Source organism: Pseudophryne corroboree, chromosome 2 (assembly GCF_028390025.1).
Source record: "Pseudophryne corroboree isolate aPseCor3 chromosome 2, aPseCor3.hap2, whole genome shotgun sequence".
In the NCBI taxonomy this organism is placed as follows: domain Eukaryota; kingdom Metazoa; phylum Chordata; class Amphibia; order Anura; family Myobatrachidae; genus Pseudophryne; species Pseudophryne corroboree.
Window position 1 is genome coordinate 877,033,294 of NC_086445.1, and position 22,331 is coordinate 877,055,624.

Here is a 22,331-nt window from a genome sequence, read left to right on the forward strand (position 1 = left end):
GGGGTGGCAATGGCCTCCGTTTGTGAAAACGGAGGCATGTTGCCGCCGTTTCGGGAGTGGGAAGAGGTCAGGAAATTCTGTGGTAGCATAGTGATTTTCTGGCCTCTGTGACGGGCAGCTCGCATGGCACCATAGGTGCTGTAAGTCGCCTGATGGTGTCTGAGTGATCCAATGCTATGTCCTAGGATGCAGGTCAGATCACTAGTGCAGCAGCAAGTGACTGCTTGTAATAGACGCCTCCTGCTGTATCCGCATACAGCGCTATCACTGCTGCTTCCTCAGAAGCTAATCCAACCTCACCTGAATGACCCGCACTAACAGTCCAGGCTTTAGTGAAATCCATGCTTGAGCACAGGTGACTTAATTACTACCTCAGTTATTTTGATGTAACCATCTGTGCTGAATGCCTGATCAGGGGTACCGATAGCTGACAGGTAATCGGAGGAGGTGTGGCCAACCCCCCTCCTTTAGAAATAATTTCCAAAAAGGGGTCACCCAGCCACCACCACCACACATACACACCACGCAGGGAGAGAGGACACTGCTGCAGCTCGCCCTAGGGCAGCACACAGCAGTGTGTGTGCTGCGCTAGGGAGAGAGGCTGCAACCGTGTCCTCTCTCTCTCCTGGCTCTCCAGGATGTGTTTTTAAATTGAAAACTCACCACTGAAGGGGCTAAATCAAAATAACTGAGGTACTAATTAAGTCACCTGTGCGCAAGCATGGATAACACTAAAACCTGGACTGATAGTGTGCCTTGAGGAGCGAGGTTGGGAATGTGTGGTCTAGATTAGTCTTCCTCAGAACTAGTTTTGTGATGATTATAGAGACAATAGTTCAATGCCCACAGTTACCCTACCCCAAGTTAAAGTAGCGCTGTAAAACAATTCTTGTAAATCAGTCAAGAGGTTAAAGCCTCATTCTGCTGGCCTGGTTCAAAGGGCAGATACAAGACCGATGACACATAGGTTTGTTAGGATATGGAGCTGCATTTAATAAAAAGTAGCCATGATGGAAATAATTGGCTGTTCTGTCAGTAGGAATCCTGCAGACAGATAGTAGTATGGAAGCGGCCATGTAGGTTACTGTGACATTGGAATGCCTACTTACATAGCAGTGTCATGCCGACTCTTCTTACACTGCAAAAAAGGAACAGGTGGCAATATTACATGTGGTGAATGTGACATTTAGCACAACCTGCACTCTATACATAATGTATTAGCAAATGGCTTAGTTTACAGTATAAAAGATTCTTATAGCAAAACATTGTGTCTTTCTTTTAACACACAACTGAAGCAAACTAATTTATTTACCAGATAATATGTGAGGTAAGTCCATATTAGTTCCTAATTGTAGGAATCATTTTTCATGACATTAAATGTATTCCATATTTCTAAAATATGTTAAAAGGACTGACAGTGGGCTTGTTTATGTTCCCTAACCTTGGGGGCAAATGTATTAAGCCTGGAGAAGTGATAAAGCAGTGATAAGTGCAAGGTGATAACGCACCAGCCATTCAGCTCCAATATGTAAATTGACAGAGCCTAGGGGTCTATTTATTAAGCCTTTAATGTCACTGTAGATAAAGTACCAGCCAATCTGCTCCTAACACATGGTAGTTAGGAGCCGATTGGCTGGTATTTTATCTCCAGAGACTTTATCTTATTGTTACTACCAGTTATTTATATAGCGCACACATATTCCACAGAGAATACTTGGCCATTCACATCAGTCCCTGCACCAGTGGAGCTTACAATCTATACTCCATATCACATGTCCACACAGACACACACATTAATGCTAAGGATCATTTTGTTGGGATCCAATTAACCTACCAGTATATTTTTGGATTGTGGGAGGAAACCCACGCAGGTACAGGGAGAATATACAAACTCCACACAGTTAGAACCATGGTGGGAATCGAACCCATGACCTCAGTACTGTGAGGTAGTAATGCTAACCATTACACCATCCGTACTGCCCCATCCAAGACTTAGTAAATAGACCCCTAATTCATGTTTGTACGTGATTGCTATTATGATTCTCTAGGTTATTAGCAAGTGAAGCTGCCGCACAGAAATGAAGAGATGCCTACCAGAGCTGTCACAAACTCATTTGTAATTACATACGCATTCGCAGCCTATACGTAAAAGTAAGGTACAGCGGGGATAAGGCTATGTACACATCAGTGCAATATCTGCATGATGCGACATAGCTTACGACGGAACCCCGTCACCGGCAGGTGCATACACACTTGCCGAGGTTGGCTGCAACAAGCAATGGTGGGGAGCGGAGCGGGGCCACGCAGCATGGCCATAGCAGGCGATGTGGCCTGTCGCACCTACATGCAGGTCCAACGGACAATGTCACTGACAACGCGCTGGAGCGTGCATAGTCTGTGACGTGCATACACACTGGTCTATATCGTAAATGTGTCCAAATCAGGCACATCGTTCCGATATCATTCTGGTGTGTGTGCACCTTAAGGGTAGGCCTATGGCTATGCAGACTGGACAGAGCAGGCGCAATGTTTTTGCACGTACGAGCTTAAAGCTCGCGGTAGGTACATGACATGCCCCAAACATGGCCATGACATGCCTGTGTTTTACTAACCATTATCAAAGTTTTACAATATTTGTCCATCAGCTTTTCGTTGTTACTATTTATTTTTGCCCAATCCATGTGTAATGGGACTGGTTTGTTGCCATGTCCAATGACGGAATGTCTGGTGAAAGGATTGCTTTTATGGAGCTAGCAACTACCATGTGTAAAGTTATTTACAGTAAATTTCTGATCTCTTTGAGGTGCAGGCATTTAAAATTGCCCAATCAGCAATCAGAGTAAAATGGTATGTTAAGCGTTGGGGTTGTATAACTATGTCTGAACATTCCAACATTTCTTGGATTGCTATAAGCGAAAGGTCTGCAAACACTGTCCTCATTACCCTGCACAGTGCATGTTTTGCAGGTAACCCAGCAGGTGCACAGGTGTATTAATTACTCACAGACACATTTTAAAAGGTCCGCAGGTGGAGCTAATTATGTCACTTGTGATTCTGTGAGGAAACCTGCAAAATATGCACTGTGTGGGGGTAATGAGGACCCAGTTTGCAGACCTATGCTATAAGCGATTCAAACGTCCAACTTCTGGTGTGGGGCATTTGCAGAAATGACTGGTGCTTTGTGGATGGGAATTATAATCTTTAGTTTACTGGATATTTTTGGGTCGATATGGATAAGGTTGACAGTCAATAGGTCAACCAATAATGGTCGACAGGCATGAGGTCGATATGGTCAACAGGTCAATGGTCAACACAGGAAAAGATCAACATGACTATAATTTTTCTTACATTTTTTTGACTTTTTTCATACTTTTCGACCCATGTGAACTACAATTGGGAACAGTGGCTTGTGCTGAGCGCAGCAGTAGTGGAGCGACTCGCCTTGCCCGAAGCATGGCGAGTGAAGCGGTGCACTAATTTGGGTTCCCGGTCACATTACGGAGTAAATAACGCCAAAAAAAAAATCTGAAAAATCTCATGTCAACTTTTTCCTGTCAACCTTTTCCGTGTCTACCTTTTTGTTATGTCAACCTTTTTTGGGTGTTGACTTTGTGCCTGTCGACCTTTTGGGGTTGACCTAGACACTGTCAACCTTTTTCAGCTCGCCATACCCATTTTTTTTTTTTTTACTTTCTTTATTTTGAGACCTCACAAGGGTGAGATAAAACAAGTAAATGTATAAACATAAGCAGAGGATGTGCGCTGTTTTATAGTAGAAACTAATACAGGAAGTGATTCAAACATACGGACCAAACACTGGGTACATAGAATTCCTATATGTCTACTATGGTGGGGGAGGATTAGGAGAAAACAGGACTATGATGAAAACGAGGTAATTTAACTTTAATGCTGTAATGTAGAAATACAGTAAGGGGGTGAAAAAGAAGGATACAGGTGTTGAGGGTAACATAGTGAAGAATAACAGCAATCGCATATTGAGTCCTTTTCTTTTATTATTGTAATTTGTGTACCTATCCGGATCCACACAGATTAGCCAATGACAGCATTGACGCATGCTAGGCTGCCTGCCGGACTTGATTTTTTGTTTTGAAAGGGAATGTAAATACTAAACTGCCACAAAATGACTTTAGCTGCTGATGGTGCCCATAACCTCGGTAAAATATTTAGCAAAATAATACTACTACAAATAAATAGCCTCATATACAGGAGAATATATCATATATAAATACATTGTCAGTTATATCTGGCTATACGCTTAAATATTCATCCAGTGTTATCCAAACGTACTTTAATTATGTGATCTCTCCGTGCAAAGAGTCCAAAGGCAATAATGAGGGCTCCTACTACCACTGCTGCTGCAATTGCTTCCACAGGTAGAACAGCCTTTCGATCTGTTCAAGACAAACCACATACAACGTTGTGTTATGATCACAGTAACAAATGTCATTATTTCTAAAGAAAAAAAAAAACATCACAAATCCAAAGAAAGCAATGACTCTGTTTACCGTTGCCAATTCTGAAACCGATGATCCATAGTCAGAACTGTCACACACAGAACAAGCCTATAGGATATTTAGAAACAAATGGAAAATGACAAGCCTGTAGCCCCACAACTGTTCTGTTCTTATTTCTGATGTGTCCCTATTTTTCTGCTAAAACTTCTGTTTTTATGAGCAAATTATGATCTCCTGACCGCCGGTCACATAACTAAATCCTATTAACAGTGGGAATTCTATAGGCCACATAAATGGTAAGCTCTCATAAGCAGGGCCCTCTGAACCTCATGTTTCATGCCTGTTCCCGTGCATCTACCCATTTGCACACTGTCCATCCTTTGAACTATATGATTATTATATGATGTGTGTTATTTACAAATGTTCTGTCATAAACATCAAGCAGATGGTGATCTGATTTATTGGTGTTGCCAGGACACTGATGCTGCTTGGACAGTAGACTCTCTAGTCTAGCAACCAGCTGGAGTCCACTTTGCAAACAATTTCCTATAATGACCGTCTGAAATCAGCATTAGTCATTGGCTAATAGTTCCTGACAGTTACCCTCCTTAGCTACAAAGTGTGGGTCAGAAATGTTACAGTAAGTACATAATTAGAGTGTACAGATCTGTTGTCACCAGATTACAGTTTGTCTTTAAAGGCATGTGCCGGGTTGGAAGTCTGCTGTAAACAATATTAACCATGAAATGGGAGGTCTGCTTTACATACTAGGCTAGCCACCAGAATGTTGGTGTGACTAGTCACAAGACTGAAAGTCTGTTTTACATACTAATCACAATTTTGGTTGCCTGCTTTATACACTAGCCACCACATTGGTCTAATTTTACACCAGGCGTGATTAGAGGTCTGTTTTATGTACTAGCCATCAGATTTAAAATTTGATTTGTAAACTACATGATCTGCTTTTCATACCAGCTAGCAAATGTATCATTACATTGAAATTCTGTTTAGGCACCATATGGATGGACTAGCTGACAGACTGGATGTCTGCTTCAGATACTAGCCACCAGATTTAAGATGTAATTTGTAGTTATGAAATTGTAAGTCTGCTTTATACAGTAGCCACTATATTGGGTGTCTGCTTTATACACTAGTTGTTTTAAATGTACACTAGCCACAAGATTGACATCAGCGAGCCTGTACATTTTCCATAGGATTGCAGAGGTAAATGTCTTCTGGTGTCCCTGTAGGAAGATGTGAATGTATGATAGTAATCAGAAGTTGGAATAACATATTTACTTTTGCAGATGTACATTTCAATCGTAAACTAGAAATGTAAAAAAATGACCCATAACCGTATATGGGGGTATACATTTGTCAGAATGGATCCGTCCTGGGCTATTCAATGACATAGCTGGGCTATATAGCTACAGCTATATAGCCGCTGCTCTCCCCCGTCTGCCAGTGGCTCTCCCCCCCCCCCTCCCCCCCCCAGCCCCCCTTCCCACCGTGTCTCTGCCTCTCCCGTCCCTACTCTCCCGGACTGGGAGAGGTCTCGCTTGCTGGAGACTGGGATAGGTCTCGCTTGCTGGAGCCGGGTGGACGCTGCTGTGACATCCTCCAGCGCTGCTCACCCCGTCCCGCCTCGGCTCTCCCCGTCCCCGCCTTGGCTCTCCAGTCTCCGGCGCTGCTCTCCCCATCTCCGTTCAACTTTTTTTAAAGTCGAATGGAGATGGTCGAAAAGGGTGGCGCACGTGGATCGGCAGCTATTCTGCCGATCCACGTGCTTTTCAACAAGTTGAATTTGGGGTTTGATTGAATAGGTCGGAACCTCTTCCGACCTAAAAAAGTCGAAAACTGACGTCTTTTCGACAGACAGCAGCTTTCGACTTCAATTGAATATACCCCACAATGGGTGCTTGCCCATAGATATGTGCAGTGTTGTATAATGAGTACAAATTCACAGGGTCATCATCAAGGGGGGACGGCCACAGAGTGGGCCCGGTAGTCAGTCACGGTCCAGCAGCCAGCCATAGGGTGACAGTACCAGCAATTCAAATTCAGAGCTATCAAATTACTTTTTTTTTTCCGGGTGACTTATTTAAAAAAAACATGTTGAGGGCCCTGCCCCCAAAGGACATACTGTAGGCAAGCCGCAGCCAAAATGATATGCCCCGCACTCAGTATTGATTCATGCTCGGCAGACCACTGGTGCCTATCATAGCAACTTCACGGCAGCAAAGTGGCCTGTGGAGGATCTCGTCTACAGGTGACGATGAAGTTGGTGGTATAGCTGGCCATACACCTATAGATTGATTGTCCAATCTGGCTGGCTGGAACAAAAATCTGGTAATGTATAGGAGAAATTGACCATTTGCTCCCAAACACTGAAAAGCAGACAAAAGTGGTCGTTCAGACAAATTGGTTAAATTAATTTGATTTAACCAATTTTTTCTGAATGACTGGTTTTGCCAGTTTTCTGGCATTTCGGAGCAAATGGTCAACTGCCAATTGATCCCATACATTACCATGTTTTTGTTCCAACCAGCCAGACTGGACAATCTTTAGATGTATGACCAGCTTAAGGCTTATTCTGCGCATTTCTCGGCCCTCTGTAAATAAATTATTAAAGGTAATGGGCATGCAGGCTATAGCAACAGAGCATAGCACGGCCCCTAGCTCCTAACTACTGGTCCCTTACATGCCGTGGCACCATCTTCTCCCACTGTGTGCTGCAGTGGGGTTCCGACCTGACTGTCCCACTGCAGCGTACTCCTGGGCTAGGACTGAAGGCACATAGGGGGTAATTCCAAGTTGATCGCAGCAGGATTTTTGATAGCAATTGGGCAAAACCATGTGCACTGCAGGGGAGGCAGATATAACATGTGCAGAGAGAGTTAGATTTGGGTGGGTTATTTTATTTCTGTGCAGGGTAAATACTGGCTGCTTTATTTTTACACTCAAATTAGATTCCAGATTGAACACACCCCACCCAAATCTAACTCTCTCCGCACATGTTATATCTGCCTCCCCTGCAGTGCACATGGTTTTGCCCAATTGCTATAAAAAATCCTGCTGAGATCAACTTGGAATTACCCCAATAGCCAGGCAACATTATCCGCTCTACCCACCCTCCTGTCATGTGCCAGGTACCAGTCACCTCTCCAGCCAGTAGCAGCAGGAGCCTGTGGAATACCGGGGAAAGCAGAAGATCACAGCTCTGGGTAAGGAGTGTTGTAGGGAACTGTGGGCTGAAAAGGATTATTGTGATGGTACTAATGCTGGAACTGTAGCTGGGTGCCTGGCGCTGCAGATTCTACCCATTTGATAGTGTCTGAGGTATACAGAGTGTGGGCAGCTGGGAGCATGCAGAGGAAACTTCAGGGAACATATGGTTCAGAGGAGCAGTAGCACTGTCAGACTATAGGCAAATAGATATGACTTGCCCCCATGTGCAGCGCAGCCCAGTCATTAAATAAGTATATAGGTCAGCCTTGCCAGAAGTCACGCAGCTCTGCTGCTGCAGGACCTCATATCAGACAGCACTGAGAATAGTTACAGAATTTATTTGGAACCATGGGCCTAATTCAGATCTGATCGCAGCAGCAAATTTGTTAGTTAATGGGCAAACCATGTGCACTGCAGGTGCATACGTGCCTACTTTCTGGCAGCTCTCTCCGGGAGAGAGCTGCCAGGACGGCTCAGTGGAGGGGTTGGGCTGGACAAAGACGAGAGGAGGGGGCGGGGAGGAGGCGGAATGGGTTGTGGCGGAGGAGGGGCAGAGGCAGAACAAGGGCGGAGTTACAGCGTCACAACGTCTAAATCACGCCCCCTGCTCTGTAATGCTGCTATAACCGGCATTTTACAGCAGGGGGCGTGGCTATGATGACGCAATTCAACAAGAATCGCGTCATCTACTGTCCGGACCGCCCACTTTACTCTGAAAGGGGGCGGCCAGGCAGGGGGGAACTGAAAAACCTGGGAGACTTGTCTGCTCTTCCGTGGGGCCAGGGGGTCACCCGATTTTCGGGAGCCTCCCGGCCATTCCGGGAGAGTAGGCAAGTATGTGCAGGTGTGGCAGATATAACATGTGCAGAGAGAGTGCGATTTGGGTGGGTTATTTTGTTTCTGTGCAGTGTAAATACTGGCTGCTTTATTTTTTCACTGCAATTTAGATTTCAGTTTGAACACACCCCACCCAAATCTAACTCTCTCTGCACATGTTATATCTGCCCCCCCCCCCCTTGCAGTGCACATGGTTTTGCCCATTAGCTAACAAATTTGCTGCTGTGATCAGATCTGAATTACCCCCATGTCCCAGAGTTTTCAAAGATGTTCTGAGGCAGCTTGTCTAGCACCCAGCTAGGAATTCCTGGAGATGCCAGATTGTAAGTGTTACATTGCTGATGGTGTTATGTGAATGTAAACATCACGGTGAGACTGCCGGGACAGATGTACCAGGCCTGGACACAGGGGTCTGGCAGCAGATCACGGTCCAGCAGCCGACCATGAAGCGGGAGTATCAGCATTTCTAATTTGGTGCTGTCTGCAAGCCAATCAGGATGGCTGCCGGTCCACGAGCTGTGATTAGCCTGCAGCCAGTGCTGAATTCAAAATGCTGCAAATGGCCCTTGGCTGTGATCTGCGATCTGCAACCAGGCAGCTTGGTATTCTCTGCGATCAAGGGGTTATTAGAGGCAGCAGATGCAGCAGCAGCTGTCATCTCCCACTATCACCTCAGTGGTTGTCCTTCACCACCCTGGCAAGGTCCATTCCATCCTGCTCTATGACACCCAGGTCCAGCATTCCCTATACTGTGCCACCCCTCAGGTCTAGCCTTCCTGGCCCTGTGCCCCCCACTAGGGTCCAGCCTTCACTGCCCTGTGCCCCCAATAGCTCCAGCCGTCCCTGCCTTTCATCCCCCCCCTTTTTTTTTTTTTTACAATTGACGCCTCACTCCTGCTGTAGCTCCACCCACATTATCTACAGCTCCTCCCACTTCTTTCAGGGGGTTAGGGGCTGCCTATTTTGTCAGTTCCGGGCCCCACAATTTCTGATGATAGCCCTGCAAATTCATACACTGTGCAGCCAGGTATTTCGGATTACAGATAACTCCCACAATGTTAGGTCACATTAGTTTCATTCAGTGAGCTCAGTGACAAGTGCTGAGTACAAAGGACTAATAGGGGCTGATAAAAGTTATTTTCATCTCTTTTAAACTTAGTGTACACACATTCTTGGCCAAATTAATTATGGAGTGACTGGTAAGTAAAGGGAAGTCACCAGAGGATGAAGTAAGGTATAGACCAGGCCTGACCAACCTGTGGCTCTCCAGCTGTTGTAAAACTGCATGTCCCATCATGCTTTGCCACAGTTTTGCTATTAGGGAATGCTAAAACTGTGGCAGGGCATGCTGGGATGTGTAGTTTCACAACATCTGGAGAGCCACAGGTTGGCCACCCCTGGTATAGACAAAGGGGGTGAATCAGACCTGATTGCTGGACTGCTAACTTTTCTGTCCTGTATTCAGATAGTCGCCGCCCAAGGGGGAGTGTAAATTTGCAGTACAAGTGTGCAATTGCATGTGTACGCCGAGCTACAAAAATCCATTGTGTGCAGCCCAGGACATACTCCCAGGGCAATTGAGAGCCGGGCTGGGCCCAGGTACTTTTCAAGGGGTGTGGCGTAATCACAGGAGGTGTGGTCATGTACCCTTAGAAAAAATACTGGGGAAAAAATAGTATTTTAAGCACCTTTATGGCCATACTGTAGCCCAGTACACAGCAGAGTGTGCTCGGCTAAGGAGAAGAGCTGCAGCCGCTGCTGCCAAGTAAGGGGGAGGGGGCCTGGGCCCCTACTGGACCCTCACTGGGCCTCTCAATCAGACCTGGGCCCGGGTAATTTGTACCCTCTCCCCCCCTCTCTCGACACCACTGCTTATTCCTACAGTGTTATGAGAACAGGCTGATAAGGGCTGCAGCTGCTGTCACACACCCTCCTTGAAAACGCTTGAGAACGCATGCATTTTTCCGGACACTCCCGGTAAACAGTCAGTTACCACCCACAAATGGCCTCTTCCTGTCAATCACCTTGTGAAAGCCAATGCAGATGACATTTTCACACCATCCTGTCGCTGACCGGCGATGCCGCTGTGTTCTGACGCGCATGTGCATTTTGGTGCATATGCATAAGCAGTCTATTGCTGATTGCCGCTGTGCGAATACGCACAGCAGCGATCAGGTCTGAATCCCCCCCTAAGCCCAGAGAGTAGAGAAAAGCTCCCATCATTTTTGAAAAGCTGTGACATTTATGTGACCTGAAGTTAGCTCCTATCAGTGGTTCCTATATTTGTGCCTAGGCTCCTTGGGGTACTGCAAGGCTCTTGCAGGGGTGCCTCGGGATAGTGGTCCAGGACTGAATCAAATTATTCATGGTCATAGTGATAGGCAAAACCAGTGCTAGTGGCTGCCAATCATAAAACATGTAGACAATCAGAAGCGCAACTCTGTACACCCCCCACATAACTAGGAAACAGAAACAGGAGATTGTCTTCTTGAATCTGTGACATATAAGAGATGTAAGAATAATGTGTCTGAGTCTCCCATACTGCTAAGCCTTCAGTCTTACCTTCAACAATTAGCTCAAACACACTGATGGTTTCATTGCCATTGTCCGTTAATGCTACACAACTGTAATTAGCTGTGTCTGTCATTTCCGCCTTGGTAATAGAGAGCTGCAGACTGTTAGTGGTCATGGATACCGAGTATCTTGAGGTCAGAGTGAATACCCTGCCATTTTGTCTCCAAAACATTATAGCTGCTGGGTTGGCCTTGAATCCACAGGTTATTTGAACATTTTTACCCACTTCCACAGTGATTTGAGAGTCTCCAGTTAGCTCAGGAGAAACTACAAAAGAAAAGAAAAATTGCATTGACCTGTAATATTTTCTGCTAGTCGCCGTCACACTTTAAAGTGTACCTAACATAAATGTTTGCTCTTGACTGCTGCCAATTGAAAACCACATTTCACCAGACTTGACTGACCATTGAGATCACCAAAGGATCCTCTTGTGGGTGTTAAACCAAAGTGGGCCAATTGGCATGCTTAACACAAGATTCAAAATTTGAGAAAAATGTCTTTATTTTAACCAAAAGACCCCAATCAGCTGTATCTTATCTGGTTTTTTTTTCATGTGCAATGAATGAAAGAAACCTTTATGAGCCTTGAATAACAAGATCAATACGTAAGCAGTGTGAGCATCTATTATGAATCCACCTATGGGTTTGTGTTCATAAGAGTTAAAGATACCTTTATGAGTATTCTGCATATCTATTGAAAGTAAGAACAAAGTGAGCACTACTCTTTGTTATCACGGTGGTGCCCCATACCCGCACGCAGGGTTTTTTTTCGAGTACCCAGAACCCCCCCCTGCTCGCCGATCCGTCAGATGAGAAGGCCGATTTACTGTACTCTTAATAAGTTAGAACTTGGGCAGGCTGTGTCTGTGACGCGGCTCCGGGCCTCCGGCAGCAGCGTCCTAACTGAGAAACTGACTAGGTATCCGCTGGCTGCCTGTAAGTGTGTGTGTGTGTGTGTGTGTGTGTGTGTGTAGACTCAGTGGTTGGGGAAGGTAGTCTATAATTCATTGTTCTGGCCAGGAGCTAATGAGGGGGAGTGGTGGTGCGTGTATGTCTGTCTGCTGTGTGTATGTATGTAAGTATGCCATATGTATGTATATGTTCAAATGTACTGTATATATATATATATATATATATATATATATATATATATATATACAGGTTGAGTATCCCTTATCCAAAATGCTTGGGACCAGAGGAATTTTGGATATGGGATTTTTCCGTATTTTGGAATAATTGCATACCATAATGAGATATTATGGTGATGGGACCTAAATCTAAGCACAGAATGCATTTATGTCACATATACACCTTATACACACAGCCTGAATGTCATTTTAGCCAATATTTTTTATAACTTTGTGCATTAAACAAAGTGTTTGTACATTCACACAAATCATTTATGTTTCATATACACCTTATACACACAGCCTGAAGGTCATTTAATACAATATTTTTAATAACTTTGAGTATTAAACAAAGTTTGTGTACATTGAGCCATCAAAAAACAAAAGTTTCACTATCTCAGTCTCACTCAAAAAAGTCCGTATTTCGGAATATTCCGTATTTCGGAATATTTGGATATGGGATACTCAACCTGTATATATATACATACATACATACAGTGTGTGTGTGTTGCATATGGTTCATCACTCAGTTATACGTGAAACATCTTTGCAGTATATATATATATATATATATATACAGTCCCGGAGATGCGGCACTCTGGTTCACTTAGCAAACAAAAGGCGGGCGTGGATTCCCAGTATGAATCAACGTTTCAATATTTATTTATATTGTCATCAGGATACAGATAAAACAAATAAAAACATACCTTTATACAAGACCATCACTACGTGAATGCCGGCGTCGGGAGCGGGACCGCTCACCCGCCCCTTTGCCGCGCTGAAAACGGACGTCAAAGACCTGCGTCTAGTGAGTCCCAGTATAGTCACCATGGCAACAAGAACAAGCCTAGAGCCACAGGGCGCACTATAAGTACAATCTTAATATCGTTATCCAAAACATATATTAACCTTTAATCACATAAGTAGCCCATAAAAAACAAACAGATTAAGAATAAAGGGCTATCATGGCAATATGCTACCGTAATGCTGCATAAGCTACATTTTCATTAAGCCCCTTAGGGGCAATTACATTAAGGCGATGGATCCATTGTGCTTCGCAGCGTAATAGTTGTAAAGATCTGTTACCCCCTCTGATATTGATGGGGACCGTATCAATCATACGGTAACGGAGACTAGCAAGTGGGTGTTTAAAGAGTGCAAAGTGGCGAGCTACGGGTTGATCACTCATACCTGATGTAATTGCTGCCCGTATGGCTGCCCTATGATTACCCATGCGCTCCTTGAACTTGCTCTCAGTCTTGCCAATATATGACAGACCACATGGGCAAATAATTTGGTAAATTACAAAAGAGGAATTACATGTGAAGTGATGTCTAATAAAGAATTGTTTTCCGGAGTGATGATGACAAAAAACATCTCCCGTAAGGAGAAATGACAAGTAGTGCAGGTGCACTTAAAACATCCTACTCGGGTATTGGACAAAAAGGTAGCTTTCTTAATGGGCCGTACAGATGTCAGGGTATTAACCAGGGAGTCTTTCAAGTTTTTACCCCTTGAAAAACTGGGCATTAGCCCATAATCTTGCAAATGTAGCTTGTCATCACTCTGGATGATAGGCCATAATTTTTTTGCTTTATTCATAACAATTGGTGACATTTCGTTATATTGGCTCACCCAAGGTAGCCTATTCTTAGTACTCCTGGAATCTGTTGTCTCCCCTCTGGTCAATAAACTAGTGCGATCCAACTTCAAAACTTTATCTTTGCATTGCAGTAACAAGTTAAGTTTATACCCACGTTCCAGAAAATTCTTAATCATCACATCAAGTTGCTCAATTGCAATCCGTCTATCACTGTTAATCCTCATCACCCTAACCATTTGCGAATAAGGTAAACCATTAATTAATGCTCTGGGGTGGCAACTTTGTGGTTTTAATAGCATATCCCTATCAGTTTCTTTGGAAAAGAGTTTAGTGTGCAGGCTCTTATTTTTGATGGATACATTTACGTCTAAAAAATTGATATTATCATCACTGTAACTGTACGTAAATTTAATCGGATTATCTGAATTATTATGGAGATCAATTGCTTTTGTGAGAATCTGCACATCACCTCTCCATAACAAAAACAGATCATCTATGTATCTAACAAACATGAGAATTTTAGATGAAATAACCTCATTTGAAAAAAATATTAGATGCTCAATTAAGAACATCACCACATTTGCATATGCCGGAGCCATAGAACTCCCCATTGCACACCCCTTTGTCTATAAATAAAACCTGTTATCATACAGAAAAAAATTGTTATAAAGAATAAGTTCAAACATCTGGAGGATCAACTCAACCACTTCATCAGAATATTCACTTTTAGCTTGTAGAAATGATTTAAGTGACTGTAAACCCAAAGAGTGCGGGATAGACGTATACAAGCTAACAACATCTATTACTACTAGATAGCAATCATCAGGAACCTCGGTGATAGTATTCAACCGAGTGAGAAAAGAGGTCGTATCAAGTAAGAAAGTTGATTCCAATTGGATCAAGGGCTGCAACAAAGCATCCAAAAAAGTTGCTAGGGGTTGAAGTAGCGATCCTCGGGCCGACACAATAGGATGGCCTGGTGGTGGATTTAACCCTTTGTGCACCTTGGGGATAGTGTAAAAAATTGGTACCAATGGGAATTTAGGGTACAGGATATCTATAATGCTCTCAGAAATAAAATGCATATCACATGCTGCCTGTAACAATTGGAACAACTTTCTCTTACAAACATTAGAAGGATCCTTAGGTAATAATTGATATGTTGTAACATCGTTAAGTTGACGCATCACCTCCCTATCGTAATCCAGCAGATCCTGCAGAACTATCCCTCCGCCTTTATCTGCTTGACGGATAACTAACATTTTATTAGAAGTCAGTGTTTTTAAAGCATGGCGTTCTGCCACAGTTAAATTAGGATGTGCTGGAACACGAAGGGAAGTTGATGCATCAACCTCCTGGTCTAACAGTCTAAAGAAGGTTCTTATACTGGCATTATTAGAAACTGGGTCAAAGTTAGAACGTGCAGCAAACTTTTTTAATTGAGCTGGAATTTCTGATTTAGTTCCCACTCCAGGCCCTTTGTTGTTTCCAAAGAACTCTTTCAGTCTAATGGATCTAGCCAGTTCTTGTTTTTCCATCACCCAGGGTAATTCCTTAAAGCTTACTGAAGGAATAAATGACAGTCCTTTTAGCAGTAGACTGACTTCACCTTTGGAGAGTTCATGGGAAGATAAATTAAAGATTAGGTCTTCCTGGCTAGGGGAGGTCTGCCTACTCGCCCTCTGCCTTTCTGACTGCCCCCCCCCCCCCCCCCCGCCTCTACACAAAAAATTAATCTAAAAAATACATATGACCCATTCGATGTCAATTGTTCACATCAAAAAACAAACGTAGATACATAGGTTAAAAATCAAAAAATGTCCAATAAAAATGCAATGAAGAATTCAATAAAAAGATTTCAGTTGGAAAATGGCTACTCACACAGGGGTCTGTCGACGCGTTTCGGTCTCTTGGACCTTTTTCAAGATTGACATCGAATGGGTCATATGTATTTTTTAGATGAATTTTTTGTGTATAGTTATTTATGTTCTTCAATAAATTCCTTGGAACATTGTTTTTACCGATGTCTCTGGGACTCACATGCTATATGAAGATCCAACTTCTGTGGATCTCTTATTTTGGGACCTATATTTTGGAGCCAAGCATTTCCCAATATTGCTACAGAGGATATTTCTCTGCTTGATATGAGTTGTGGCATAAGGACCAGATAAAGATACCTTGATGGGATTCAATCTGCATATTTATGTGTGAGTTGGGGTACGCCCGTGAGATATATATTTTCCTTCTATACAAAGATACCATTATAGGAGTTACACTTTGAATTTCTGTGTGAGTGAGGGGTACGCACACCTTATCAGCAATCTGGTGAAGGGTCCACGTATTGGTGGTACATACGAAACCTTAAGAATATTACACACGGTGAAATGATTGAAGGTGCAATTAAGACATGGGAATGATCCAAAACTGCATATTTCATATGTAATTTATGGTAAAGAAATTTCTACACATTGGATATTCTCTTCTCATTTTTCACATGCAAATGAGGTCATTACATATGGAGGATACACCCTTATGAATTACCGTGAGAGGATATTTGAAAGAAACCTTGATAGGAGTCCAGATTCCCATTTCCGTGTGAGTTGGGGTACGATATCCAGGATTATCTTGATATAAGAGTATAAAAGATACCTTGATGTGCTGAATTTACCTCATATCAGCGTGAGTGGGGGTACGCTGAACAAAACACTGTACCATTCATTCGAGGAAAGTACCATTACTTCCTCATTTTTTAAGTTTCCCCTATGCGCCAAAGGAAGCCTTTGACTCTATCTTGCTCTAGATTCATTTCCACAATGTCTGCATACATTGTGGAAATGAATGCTTTGTCACGGCACCCTACAGCCACTCGTTATAGGTTGTGTTTTGCACATTGGACACTTTTTTAGCACTGGCACTTTTTGGTAAACGGCACAGAATTGTTTGGATGCACTAGAAAGCACTTGGCACTTTACTGCTATTTCACTATGGCTACCATGGCGGATGACGTGGAGGCTATGACGCCGTCACTACAGTTTTGTTACCCGGTGGGCGATACCCATACCTTCTCTGAATCAGAAGTTGATGCCATTCTATATAACACAGGAGTCAAGGATGAGGTTGAAGCTATGGCTCCAGATTTGATTTATAGGGACCTTTTACGTCTAAAAAAGAAGGAAGTAGATTTCTATCTACATGGACTTTCCCTTAGCGACTATTATAAAACAAAGAAAATACCTAGGGGATTTAGAGTTAGGAACTGTCCCACAATAGGTCGCTATGATCCTCAATTTTGCCGTAAATGGGTGGGTATTTTAAACCGCTGTTCCTTTGACCTCATCCTATTAGTCATTGAGCAATCCACTATGGAGCTCCATTTGATTAGAGATAAGATCATGAGTTTTGAATCTTCTCATATGGCTACATCAACATCTGACCAAGGGACTGACTGGGTGGATCGATTAAAACAGCAGATTGCAACTTACAAAAGAGAATTACTACAATTTAAGAAAGAGAAACTAAGTAAGGTCGAGTCTGATTATAAAAGACACACGGTTTACAGGTGGCTCTCTGGAGGGCCGAATGAGGAATGTAAGCAACCATTCTTTAGGAAAAATAAACAACGCAACTATAGGAAGACCACACGTTTTGACACGGACTCTTCCCAAGATAATTTGAGTTCCAACAGTGAATTGGATCAAACTTCCTCAGCATCTGGCCCTTTAGGGGCTCTGACCAGGGCAGCGCACCGGGGGTTCACCCAAGGAGAAAAAGGAAATTCACGCGGCGGGGGGGGGGGGGGGGGCAGTCAGAAAGGCAGAGGGCGAGTAGGCAGACCTCCCCTAGCCAGGAAGACCTAATCTTTAATTTATCTTCCCATGAACTCTCCAAAGGTGAAGTCAGTCTACTGCTAAAAGGACTGTCATTTATTCCTTCCTTCAGTAAGCTTTAAGGAATTACCCTGGATGATGGAAAAACAAGAACTGGCTAGATCCATTAGACTGAAAGAGTTCTTTGGAAACAACAAAGGGCCTGGAGTGGGAACTAAATCAGAAATTCCAGCTCAATTAAAAAAGTTTGCTGCACGTTCTAACTTTGACCCAGTTTCTAATAATGCCAGTATAAGAACCTTCTTTAGACTGTTAGACCAGGAGGTTGATGCATCAACTTCCCTTCGTGTTCCAGCACATCCTAATTTAACTGTGGCAGAACGCCAGGCTTTAAAAACACTGACTTCTAATAAAATGTTAGTTATCCGTGAAGCAGATAAAGGCGGAGGGATAGTTCTGCAGGATCTGCTGGATTACGATAGGGAGGTGATGCGTCAACTTAACGATGTTACAACATATCAATTATTACCTAAGGATCCTTCTAATGTTTGTAAGAGAAAGTTGTTCCAATTGTTACAGGCAGCATGTGATATGCATTTTATTTCTGAGAGCATTATGGATATCCTGTACCCTAAATTCCCATTGGTACCAATTTTTTACACAGATCTTTACAACTATTACGCTGCAAAGCACAATGGATCCATCGCCTTAATGTAATTGCCCCTAAGGGGCTTAATGAAAATGTAGCTTATGCAGCATTACGGTAGCATATTGCCATGATAGCCCTTTATTCTTAATCTGTTTGTTTTTTATGGGCTACTTATGTGATTAAAGGTTAATATATGTTTTGGATAACGATATTAAGATTGTACTTATAGTGCGCCCTGTGTCTCTAGGCTTGTTCTTGTTGCCATGGTGACTATACTGGGACTCACTAGACGCAGGTCTATGACGTCCATTTTCAGCGCGGCAAAGGGGCGGGTGAGCGGTCCTGCTCCCGACGCCGGCATTCACGTGGTGATGGTCTTGTATAAAGGTATGTCTTTATTTGTTTTATCTGTATCCTGATGACAATATAAATAAATATTGAAACGTTGATTCATACTGGGAATCCACGCCCGCCTTTTGTTTGCTAAGTGAACCAGAGTGCCGCATCTCCGGGACTGTATTTATATCTACATGAAGGCACCGGTGCAGGTGATATAATTTGTTGAAGGGAGTGCCAGACCGACAGGAGTTTTTATATATATATATATATATATATATATATAGTAGATGGCCGGCACTCGCCTGTCGTGGGTAGATTGCTCCAGTGCCCTCCAGAGGTATCAACGATACAGGAATGAAGAGGCGTCACTCAGAGTCTCTAAATCACTTGATAATAGTGTATTACACATACATATTACTGTGTCTTATATGTGTATCTAATACATGGGTGTGTATTGCATGACCGGCCGTCGTGGACACCCATGAGTGGGAATTGTGGGAGTAGTCCCTGTTGGTCGGCATGCTGACCGTCGGGATTGTGAGGGTGTGGGATGTAGGGGGAGGAAATGTGACCGGTCCTGACCGCCGGTGACATAACTACATCCCTAATACACTATTATCAAGTAATTAAAGAGACTCTGAGTGCTGTCTCTTCATTCCTGTATTACATAAATCTCCATGCAGTGACATACATCTATGGAAACCCCCACATGAAAATCCTGCATTTGCCACTGCGCCCCATACTGTAGAGGATTTGTGCACCCCACTCTTTTGGGGAGAGGATAAGGGTTTGATAATACAGTACCAACCTTCCCTGATCTTCACATAAAATAGAGTTGTTATTTATACCCCTCTTTTCTTCATTTTTCATACCTCCACACCTGTGAGACATACTGAATGAGGAGAATCCAAATGACTGTTGGTTGAAGGACCATACATCTGGAACAAGTTTGGCGCAAGGACCTTTTATTGTTTTACTATATATATATATATATATATATATATATATATATATATATTTATGTGTGTGTGTGCCTGTGTATACAGTTTACTGTATATAGCACATGCATATCATGTCACACATACAATGCAAGCAGCTGCATGTAGTAGATGGAAGTGAGTGCTAGCACCTGTTCATAAGGCCCCACCCACTCAGGGCAAAATGCCGCGATTATCAGGAGCTCGCGGGGACAAAATTATGTAATGCTAGTGGAGCCGAATGGGGCCTAATAACCGTGACTTGAGACCATTGAAAAAAAAGTGAAGTCTGTAAGGGTACACAGAAACCCCCCTACATGTACCAACCCAGCCCCCAACAGCTCTTTCTGGCTGTTGACGGAACACACTTCCTTCCAATAGGAATCTACTTCTGCTGCTAGTATGCTAGCACTTCTCAAGGCTGCAGCAGATGCAATCCCAAGAAACTGGGTTTTCTGCGCATGCGCTTTAGATACTTATGGTGTCCGGCCTGGCGCTGATCTGAGCTGCCGCCTGGACAACCTGCAGATTTAAAATGGTAGGCTCTGCCAACTGGTAATGACCCATATTTTGATACAATGTGGCATTCAACCGTATAATGAGTTTGCTGATAAATTAAAAATCTATACATCCAACCTTCAAAAGTCAATAGCTGTTATAATAATAAGTGTTGGAGCTCTACTCACACAGAACATTCAGCTGTAGGGACCGTTTGATGGTGGTGTTACTCTTCAATAGACAAGTAAAGCTCACTCCATTGTCTGCAGTGGTCAGCTCTGGGATGCACACGTTACTGGTGTTCACACTATTCTCAGATTTAATGTTCACCTGCTGGGTCCCACGGTACCAGATCAAGGTCTCATCTGCAGTGTTGCTGGTAACGTCACAACGAAGGTTCGCAGACTCAGAGATGTTAAGGGTTAACTGGTCATCGTATGCCTTATTATTCATTAAGAGTTCTATAGCGGTGGCTGCAATCAAAACATACATTGGGGGGGAGATGTACTAAGCCCTCGGAGTCATATAGTGGAGAGAGGTAAAGTACCAGCCAACCAACTCCTAACTGCCATGTTGCAGGCTGTGTTTGAAAAAAATGACAGTTATGAGCTGATTGGTTGGTAGTTTATCTCTCTCCACTTTATCAATCTCCAGGGTTTAGTACATTTCCCCCATTTTCACAAGCTAAATATATTTGTGTAAGATACACAACTCTCTCCAGAAATCAGAATATACACTATCAAAATCCCCGCCAGTAATCCTGTCTAATCCATCTCATTTGTACAAAGTGCCAGTGGCAGAGAAACCACCAACTGCTAATGGACAACAACATGCATGCTAATGTAGTTTTACAGCTGTGTGACCGCAATAACTTTCCCTGAGACTTTCAACATGACATATACGAGTATGTAAATCTGTGTTTCTAACTTTTAAAAGTAAAAAAAAAAACCCCATAAAAAGTTGATGCCTAACAACTAAACAGTACAAGTGATGTAAAATACAGATTACTAGATTAGAAATTAACTGGGGTGTGCAAATGTATTTGTTTGCCCTTGTAATGCCATGCACGCCACTGTTTATTGCTTGTACATCACCCTTTATGTCTATACAGCTGGGACAAAGTGTTGGCTGTGCAAGATAGTAAGAATGCGGAATCCCGGCAGTCAGAATCTCGACAGATTCCGAAGGTAAATACAGAGATTATTCTACAGGGGAGGGGATGGTTAGGGTTAGGCTGCAGGGAGGGACGGTCAGGGATAGGGTTAAATTACTTACCGGGATCCGCCAGGATTTTGATCACTGTTGGCATCCTGACCATCGGGATTGTGACTGCCTGGATCCAACCCAGAATAAGTCACAAAATGCACCCTCTCACTCTGTTTTTAATTTCCTACTACCCTTCCTAGTAATTAATGTTCCACTCTCCCTATCACTGGTAATTAGAGTCCCACTCATTCTTGTATTGTTTTGATGGAAAATGAAAGAACATTTTCTAGAGACTAATTACACCTTTGGGCCATCTGTGTTGGGTGAAATTCTTAAGGAGAAGGTGTATCCCTTTAGGAGCATTATCTGGAACACTTTCGCTCTACGGTGGAAATCCAGGAAAAGAAAACAAGTCCATTATATTCCTAAGGACTTGGTCAGTTCTATTCATATTTGAAATTGTATACTAGCGCCCTCAGACATTGTCTAGTTCTAATTACCTTTTCTGGTCCTTGCTAACGGGATGATACTAGAGGAGCAGCTCATCATTGGTGCAAGATAAGGGCATTGTTTGTATTCTATCTATCTAAATATATATATATATATATATATATATATATATTCAGGCTATCGATAATGATAATGGCATTAAAATATTACAGAGAATTCAGGATTCTATGTCCTCATTATGTAATAGAGAATTTACTTCGCAGATCACCCACCTGTTAATGGATATGACACAAACAGGAGCAAAGTTAATAGAAGAGATTTTGTCATTTTCCTACTCCTATTCCTTGCAAGCTGGTAAAGAGAGGTGAGAATTAGAACGTTCTCCTCTTTATATAAATATATATATTAAGAAGAGACTCAACCAAAACTACACAATGCTATTTTGCCATTAACTTCTCTTATACCCCTTTCACACATAGCTTTTTGATCAAGATTTTTGCTGTGGTTTGTGGCTCGACCCGGATGTAGGCTATGTGTGAACA

At 43.0% G+C, this 22,331-nt stretch overlaps 1 protein-coding gene across 1 annotated transcript; it reads right to left on the bottom strand.

Annotated features, from left to right (window-relative positions):
• Positions 1-1,105: 1,105 nt before the first annotated feature.
• TMIGD1 (transmembrane and immunoglobulin domain containing 1) lies at positions 1,106-22,116 on the bottom strand. The gene is made up of 5 exons (XM_063957392.1): positions 22,062-22,116; positions 20,322-20,606; positions 11,103-11,381; positions 4,309-4,412; positions 1,106-1,138 (listed from the first exon to the last, which is right to left on the bottom strand). Exons 1-5 carry the CDS (start codon positions 22,114-22,116, stop codon positions 1,106-1,108), a joined length of 756 nt encoding a protein of 251 aa, XP_063813462.1.
• Between the last annotated feature and the right edge of the window lie 215 nt (positions 22,117-22,331).

Bases quoted from the DNA above. Each gene is read 5' to 3' on its own strand.
- TMIGD1 (XM_063957392.1), bottom strand. From the start codon at position 22,116: ATGACAAAATCTCTTCTATTAACTTTGCTCCTGTTTGTGTCATATCCA. The intron at 11,382-20,321 runs GTGAGTAGAGCT...TTTCTTTTGTAG, and splicing joins CCTACAGCTGAATGTTCTGT to TTTCTCCTGAGCTAACTGGA. The intron at 1,139-4,308 runs GTACGTTTGGAT...CCTTTTTTGCAG, and splicing joins GGAGAGATCACATAATTAAA to TGTAAGAAGAGTCGGCATGA.